The sequence below is a fragment of the Melopsittacus undulatus genome, chromosome 1 (assembly GCF_012275295.1).
Source record: "Melopsittacus undulatus isolate bMelUnd1 chromosome 1, bMelUnd1.mat.Z, whole genome shotgun sequence".
Classification (NCBI taxonomy): domain Eukaryota; kingdom Metazoa; phylum Chordata; class Aves; order Psittaciformes; family Psittaculidae; genus Melopsittacus; species Melopsittacus undulatus.
The window spans coordinates 21,573,872-21,582,168 of record NC_047527.1 but is presented as its reverse complement, the minus strand read 5'-3'; the positions used below and the strand labels follow the sequence as shown (position 1 = coordinate 21,582,168).

The following is an 8,297-nucleotide window of genomic DNA, read 5'->3' as shown; positions in this document are numbered from 1 at the left end:
GTGGGCTTCTGAGAATCAAAAATAACTTTTTAAGATATCCATGACAGCTGCTGCCCATACTGATAACATGAGAACCCTTTACCTGAATGCTGGCCCTGCACAAAGATGAATCTTTCTCAAGGGACCATGGGAAATGTCCCATGCCTATATTTTGCAAAGTTAGACAGCTTCAAGCTCCAGGACTGTCCACAGCCAGGAAATTAATTTTCAAAGTGCAGTAATGTTTGTTTTTAAAAGCAGGCAGGAAATATGACATTTTACATTTTACTTGTTTAATTCTCTTTAATTAGACACATTACAATGCACAACTGTGTCTTTAGCCAGGTAACAGGACGCTATCCTTCAGATCAGGAAGATATGATGGAGAAGTCCTAGTACCTCCCCTGACCTTTTAGGTACAAGGAACATCACAGGTATTCTAGATGATGACAACTCCCGCATTCAGTATAGCATTCCCCCTGTAGTTACAAAACCTTTACAACAATTCAGTCATAGCTTTCATTTATTTCTGTACTTCAGATTGCAGCTACTGCAGCTAAGGATCTTACTGAACCGAGGATCACCCTTGCCTTCTAATACATAACCCCCCACCCCATCACTTCACAGGGTATTTTCAACTTGAACATCAAAAAGTTTCAAAACCACAACTCTAACTGAAGTAAACCATCCCACTAGTGATGCAGCTCTTCAGTGCTCACTAAGAGACATTGTTCATGAAAAAAACCCCTTTTTATTTAATGCTACACAGTCTGAAGGAATAGAACATGTATTTCACCTCAGAACCAAGATATAGGGATATATCCCAGATGATTTTCCAGAGTAAAACCAGATTTACCCAATACCAATCAGTGCAAGAAACATCTTTATCCATTTGCACTCAGCGTATTTTTAGACAAACTACAGCATCAGAACATTTAAGGATCTCTCCCACACACAGCACAAAGGTCGAGAACAGATTTCTTGCCTTGTGGGAGTCAGTTTGTCAGGATGTATGTATTGGTAACATTAAAAAGAAATAAATGAAGCGTTACATTCTGATGTCAGGTGTACAAGTGCAGTAGTGGATTACTCTCGGAGGAGAACAATGTTGTATTTATAAAAGTTAAGCGAGATACAGGTTATCCTGGAGTGACTATAATACAGAGAAATTTTATGCCAAATTAAGTATTTACAGAGATTCTGTCACAGCAAAGAGGACAGGAAGCTAGTCTCACAGTAGTTCAATAAGGAGCAAATGAGTGGAAGAACATGAAGGCTTTGACTTTATATAATAAAATACCAAGTGCATTCTTTTAAGTGAATGAGTCTTTGGAGACTATGGTCCTAGATTTTAGGAAGCCATTTGAAAGTCAGATGTAGTCCTGCTGCATATCAAGGGTTACCTGGATTGCCAGAATTTTTACATCCATTGTAACCTCAGTTATCATGCAATCACAGCAATTCTTTTGTATTGCTTCCTACTGCAAGATCAAACATAAAGCTCTTAAATAAGCCCCCTCCAAATGCCAAAGATGGAAATCTGCATAGCAGACCTACTAGCACAATTCAAATGCTTCTCCACTACTTCTGTGCTGTACACCTGGGATTAGAACTGTGCCCTGAACACTTTAGGAGTAATTATGGTTAGTTGCTCAAATGTTCTTGGACATGGAGATATTATCCAGCTTTTCCCTGTCAATGCAACTTCAGTAACATCTCATTTCTTAAAGCAGCCATATTATTTTAGTTATTTGGGCTTTTTTCCAACAGGCTTATTTTAAGCTGGTTGTGAAGAAAGGTTATTAATGGCTGGCTATTTTGCATATTCCTTGAAGAGTTGCTACTGAAATAACCAGCTGCATTTGAGGGGGATCATGTGTGCTTAACTGCTCAAAATAGCATTAAAAATCTTTTCAAATAAAAATTTTCAACGAAGAGCAGAGTTTCTTTAGCCAAGTATATTTCAAGCTCTGGCTACCGATAGCATTCAATCCTGACACCTCTCCGCTTCCTCAGCCATCTACCAAATATTACGGGTAACAGATATAACCAGAGTCTCTCCAGTGCATGAATTCAAGGAACATGATTCCTCACAGTAAAAGAATTCCATTTGAAATGGCTTGCAGTATTAGACTCCAATACACAGGATTAAAAAATGCAGAAGGAAGTCTCAGTACTGTAATACAGCTTCCAGGGAGTCTGTTGTGCTTTGAGCCAACAACTTGACCACTAGTGACCAGGCCCAAGCAGGCAGCACACTGAACAGTAAATCTGAGCAGCTTCCCTTTTTACTTAAGATTAGTTTACTGTAATGTACATTACTTTTAGTGGAATGATACTGCTCATGTTTTGGCAGGATGGGGAAAATTCCACTTTGTCTTTTTTATGATAAGGCAGATAATATAGGAAGTTGAAACAGAACTTCTACAAGGATTTAATCTGTGATACTGTAAAATCAAAGTACTACTTTATTAAATGAGTTATTTTACACAATATGAACATCAATATAATTACAATTGTAAAAAATTTTTTATAACAAGTATGGACTGATTTTTCAGGATTTCCAAATAGGGCACAACTGTACATTTACACAGAATTGTCTTTGCATGAAGCCCAAGAGGGAACAGCATAAAAATATGAATGTTTCTGTAGCCCCTTCATTTTTGCTGATCAACAGTTTTAGAAAAGCAGCTGCAGGTTTGTTATGTAAGGTCTGACAGTAGAAGAGTCAATAGGTGCCATGATTTCACCTACAAAAAACAAGAATAACTCAGTTAAGCTGAACCATTACACAACGCTGCTCACCTTTGTGTGAATGAAATACCACAGTACTGCTTTTTACCTCATTTCAGCCTTTTATTATAACCACTTTCAGTTACAGCCCATCAGCTGGCCAGTGGGAAACCTCTTCTATAGTTAACACAGAGGGTTTGTATCTGAATGCAGAAAAATTTGCATTCACTTGCATAGCTTCAGGAACAAAAAGGCTCAATTGTTGGAAATACTCTAAGTAACTATTTCCATTACATGTTTTGCAGCCACAGACAGATTGCATTTATAATGTGTTGTTCAAAGCAAAACTGACATTTCAAAGCAAGAACTAAATAATAAACACTATTCCTACAACTCTAAAGATGACCATTTGAAATAACATTAATCCCTTTTAAAACAACCTCCACGCACAGTAAAGAGCCACAGCCATTTCACCTAGGTAAGTATTAGCTTGCTTCTCCTGTTTAACAGTTATGGGGCATAACTTTATCTTACAGTTAATTTTCGTACTGAAGGAAATGATTTTCAAGTCTCAGCTGCTGGTAAAAAAATTTATGAATAATTTCTAATTCCCAGACAGTCATTTAAAAATGAAGGTAACGACCTGTAGACAACCTTATGCCTGAACATCAGCCAATTCTGGAGGAAGTGGAGTCTTAGGATGCTTGCTTTCAAAGTGCTGTTTGAAGGTCTTGGGATCCGGCATTTGTGTCTGATTAAAGAGAGAAATTTAACTTTATGCACAGTACAAGAGTTAAAAAATACCACAAAACCTGTTTCCCCCTCCCCATTTTGCTTTCTTTTTCCTCAAGCAAATTGCCTCCTCAAAGACACTGTTCTAGTGACAGAAGCACCATTAATACAGCTACAGCTTAAGAGACTATTTAACCTCAGATTTTCAAAGAGGTGCTAAGCACTAGTATCACACTGGTTTGGCATGTTCATCAACAGTATTATTCTTGCTAGAAGCCCCCTGCAGATCTTACACTTCATAAGCTGTTTTGGTAGAAAAACCTACCTCCTATCTAAAAGACATACATTTGTTCTTTTTAGAATCAAATATTTATGAAAGCTCCTTCTTTTGTTAATCAACAGGCCAAGAGTTAAGGGGCACAGACTGATTCTCTACTTGGCAGAAACTACCTCAGGCTACTACAATTGCAGGCATCAGCTGCCCAAAGTGACCGCTGCCACAGACTGATTTCACAAGAGAAGGAGCTCGTTACAAGTACTTAAGTGAGCAGCTTATGCTGAAATCTCATTTAAGACATTCAGAGCGACAAATCTACCCCAAGACCAACCATTTATGTGAAAATGGCAAGTTTAGCCTTCAGATCCAAAATGAGGCCATTCAGGAAAACTAGCCAGAAGTATAATCTGGTTAGCGCTCACATTTGTGTTCTCTTGTCAAGTCATTTGTTCAACTAGAAGTTACCGCGTATCAAACTTAGAGATTTTGGCACCACCACTTTTCCTCTACCTGAACAGGGATTCTACAACAGGCCAATTCCATCACAAAGATGAGATGTTCCCATTTGCAGATTAAACAGGAAGTGATCTTACACTTTTTACATTTTATACCTCATACTAACAGCATATGCAGACCTCTGCAATTCAAAAGTCAAGATAACCGCCCAGAACAGACCTGTACATGACCTCCTGTTTTCTCCTATCTCAATTACCAACACAGCTGAGTAATCTTTAAGCAAGTCACATAACATGCAAATGCTTCCAGCAGTGAGCTAGACAGCCACCTGAGAAGTATTTGAGTTTCCACTATATGTTCTTCTACAAATTCTCTAGGCTGGAAGACAGACCTGCCTACAATAATATTTGGTTCCTCTTACCCTACAGACAGTGCAGGTATATATCAAGGCAGCCTTGGCTGCAGCCTTCTGATCATGTCCTTGTTTCTTTTTCTGCTCAGCTTGCTTTTTGGCATTTTTCTGCTGCGATTGAATCTTTTGCTGTCCACGAGCCATATCTGCAAATAAAAAGACAATATTTAGCCTACAGATGTGAGAAACTACTACTGCTAGCTGACTGAGAAGCTGTAACCATAATGCAGTCATATGCTTGTCCATGAGGCCTACAACTCCCATAACTCTCATACATCAGACATCTGTTCAAGCTCTTTACTATGTAAAAACTCTGGTTTTAGTATTGTTCTTAAAATTCACACCAGAATTACTAGGTCATTTTAAGGTTTCTTCCTCTACAAAGCTTCAAGGTCTACTTTTGAAAAGTATTTTCAATAGTCAGACTAATTGAAGTTTCCTTTACAGTTGACAGAAACTTATCCTCTATTTCCACAAGTACAATAAAATTTAGGGGGTTTTATTCTTTTAAGTTTAAGACTCAACCTCTATTTCTGGAACTTGAAACAGGTTCCAAGAAGGATAAATCAAAGTATTATCCAAGCTGTTATTACTGTCTTGTGGTATATGTGCTTATGAGCTGCTTTTGAGTTGGGAATGCCAGGAACAATAGGTCACCCCTCTTTCTTCAAGGCTATTTTTACAGGTGGCTACTCTTTTTTATTATTAGCCAACTTTACATACACACATACTTCTTAAAAATAAATAAGGTGCCCCCATAGGAAGCCATTACTCTATATAACACAGGAGCATAAGGGAAGCAAACACCACTACCATATACCATTAGAAGGTTCACCAGAAGAAACGAGGCACAAAGAAATCACACTTCAGGGAGCAGCAAACCAGCGTATGCTACCACCACCACGTTCTGCCTGCCTGCAGCCCACCAGGACAGCCCACTCAGCCTGCAGCCCACCCACAGAGCAGGCACCAAGCAGGATTTGGGTGCACCAAGCAAGCAGAATCCAGAGCATGCTTATATAACCCAGCAGCCCACTTTCTGCTATTATCTTTCCCGGTCCTCACAGCCCACGCACAATCCAGTTGTGCAGCTCTCACAGAAGCACAAGGCCTGCTACACAAGCACAGGGCAGCAGCTAGTGAAGTCTACTGTTTTCAGGACTAGTGAAGTCAAATGTTCCCAGGAGGCTGGCTGGTTGATAACTGCCCCTCTATGCAACCTGGGCATTTGCTGCAAATTTGCTACTCATGCATGAGTCACACTGGATGCCTACAACAGGTCTGTCATGCACTCCTCTCCATGAAGACAGAAGGAGAAAGGCCTGTTCAAAGACTGACCTCCAGTAAGCCTTTGTGAAAGGCCATCAAAACTGTTAAGTTTCTATGAAACATGGACACCTGGAGATACATTAGTACTGTATGAATTTCTGGACACAGAATCGCAAAATTGGCTAGGTTGATCAGAGTCCAACCATTACACCAGGACTACAAGTTCACCAAGCCATGTCACTGAGGGCCTCATCTACATGGTTTTTGAGTGCTTCCAGGGATGGTGGGCAGGCTGTTCTGATGCCTGAGCACCTTCTTGGTGAAGAAATTTTTCCCAATATCCAATCTAAACCTCCCCTGGTGTGGCCCGAGGCCGTTACCTCTTCTCCTATCACTTGTTACTTGGGAAAAGAAACCAGCCACCTCCTCTCTCCATCCTCCTTTCAGGTAGCATCACAGTGCTTAACATTGAGCAAAAAGATGGTCCTGAGACCCAAAGCAGCTCTTGAAGATTGAGAGACACCTCTGAGGCCACACTCCAACTTTTTCTTGGATCTATAACAGCATCAAATAACCCTTAGCACAAACATTACACTGCATCTTTGAGTGCTCCCTCCTCCTCCCCCATCAGTTTCTCTAAAGGAATATTTAAGTCCAAACAGTTAACAAAACTGAATACAAGAAAACAAAAACTCTATTAACAAGCATAAATACATGTGGCACTCAATAGTTTCCATAAGACATAGCACTGAATGTTAACAAACCTAAATATATCAGTTTATGCTTCAGTGTATGCTACAGTTACTCCAAAACACCCCACCAGGGCCTCAAAGTGTTTACATACAGCATGGCTCAACCAGAACACTACATTCCCATTGAAAAAAAGGAGAGATATTCCCAATAACTCTGCAAACTAGAAGGAAGTGTAGGTTTATTCTGGTTCTATTTTACCAGCATTACAGCTTTCTGCCAAAAGTTAGGGAGCTCCTAACAGAAAATAATAAGATGCAATAAAAACAAAACCAAACCATATTTTCATAAAATGATGCTATTACTTTGTAATTTAGTCCCTTGATAAGAGCTTGGTAAACAATACACTGCAACAGCCAGCCACACTGTATGTATGCATTTGGCAACTACTGGTTTTAGTCAAGACACAAACAAGAAAACATGAACAAAAACATCTGCTTTAAAATATCAATCTCCACATGATACCTGAGGCCAAAAATCCAAGAGTTTAAATACTGCAGATTACACTGATACAGTTGATACACAGAGTGAATACTCAGCTACCGGAAAATTATTTGGACTATCCAAATTTTTAAAAAGTGACAAATAATCCCAAAGTTTGTTTAAAAGAATGATGAATTCATCTACCAGGCTAAATCTGTATTTCAGTTACACAACACAGGTAAGTGCTGCTTTCCTTATCAGGCACACCCTCAGAAGAGCCCTGCAAACCAGCCTGCTGTTTTGAAGTAAAAAACCCTCGAGCACACAGGAAGTCAAATACCACAGAAAAAATTAGTGCTAAATCATAGTAGCAACAGCACGGGCACCACAAGGCAGCGAGGCTAGAGCCGGCGGTACGTGAATCCCTCACACGGGGTCGTTTCCTTGTAAGTCACCAGGACCTGAGCAGCGTTTCAAGCCCTAAATCTGGACACAGCTGCTTCCGCTGTCACCTCCAGAAACAAACGGCACCCCGAGGCACCCCGGTTACCCCCGCCAGGCGGCCGCAGGCGGCAGCAAGTAGGGCCCTGCCCCGACACCGCTGCGAGGAAGCTCCAGGCTCGGGCCCGGCCGGAGGCGCGAAGGAGTCCAAGGAGGCCGCGGGCCCCGAGAGGGCCTGTCCGGGCAGGGGGGGCCGCAGCCAGGGTAGCCTCACCACGTGCCGAGCGAGAGGACGCCAAGGAAGGAAACGACCTCCGGCGGCGGAGCTCCAGCCTGGGCAGGCCGAGAGCGGCGCGTGCCTCTCTACCGGGCCGCCCCCCTTCCCCCGGGCTGGGCCTGCTCTGCTCCGCCGCGCCACGTCCGGGCCCACTGCCCCGCACCCACCACCCCACCACCGGTGCGGCCGCCCCAGCAGTGGAGGGCCCGGCGCCGCCGCTCACCCGGGCTATGAGTGCGGCCTGCGCGGCGCTGGCGAGCGGGAGCTGAAGTCTCCGCGCGGCCCCGCAACAGCCGCCACCACCGCCTGCCCGAGACGACGAGGAGGAGGAGGGAGGGGAGCGCCCGCACTGCGCATGCGCTGCCCCGCCCGGCGCCCGCGCGGCCCAGCCCTGCTGGCCAATGGCGGCGTTCGTCCGTTACATAAGGCGGGGGTGGTGCTGCGGCCGCGATGATACCGTCGGGGGGGGTCGCAGGGGGGTTCATGCCCGCGGTATGTCAGCGGGGTCGCGTTGTGCTGCAGGGCTAACGTGGGGCCATGGGGCACCC

General features: G+C 43.0%; 1 protein-coding gene across 2 annotated transcripts; it reads right to left on the bottom strand.

Moving 5' to 3' along the window:
* Positions 1 to 707: 707 nt before the first annotated feature.
* On the bottom strand, positions 708 to 8,084 carry ZNF706 (zinc finger protein 706). 2 transcript variants are annotated; one of them, XM_034061795.1, is made up of 4 exons: positions 7,973 to 8,084; positions 4,599 to 4,735; positions 3,356 to 3,463; positions 708 to 2,729 (listed from the first exon to the last, which is right to left on the bottom strand). In XM_034061795.1, exons 2-3 carry the CDS (start codon positions 4,731 to 4,733, stop codon positions 3,368 to 3,370), a joined length of 231 nt encoding a protein of 76 aa, XP_033917686.1. In that variant the 5' UTR covers positions 4,734 to 4,735; positions 7,973 to 8,084; the 3' UTR covers positions 708 to 2,729; positions 3,356 to 3,367. The 2 variants fall into 2 exon arrangements, with proteins under 2 accessions (XP_033917686.1, XP_033917691.1); XM_034061800.1 differs by having other exon boundaries at positions 3,367 to 3,463.
* Between the last annotated feature and the right edge of the window lie 213 nt (positions 8,085 to 8,297).

Coding starts and splice junctions, on each gene's coding strand:
- ZNF706 (XM_034061795.1), bottom strand. CDS start 4,733: ATGGCTCGTGGACAGCAAAAGATTCAATCGCAGCAGAAAAATGCCAAA. Junction 3,464..4,598: donor ATACCTGCACTGTCTGTAGG/GTAAGAGGAACC, acceptor CTCTTTAATCAG/ACACAAATGCCGGATCCCAA.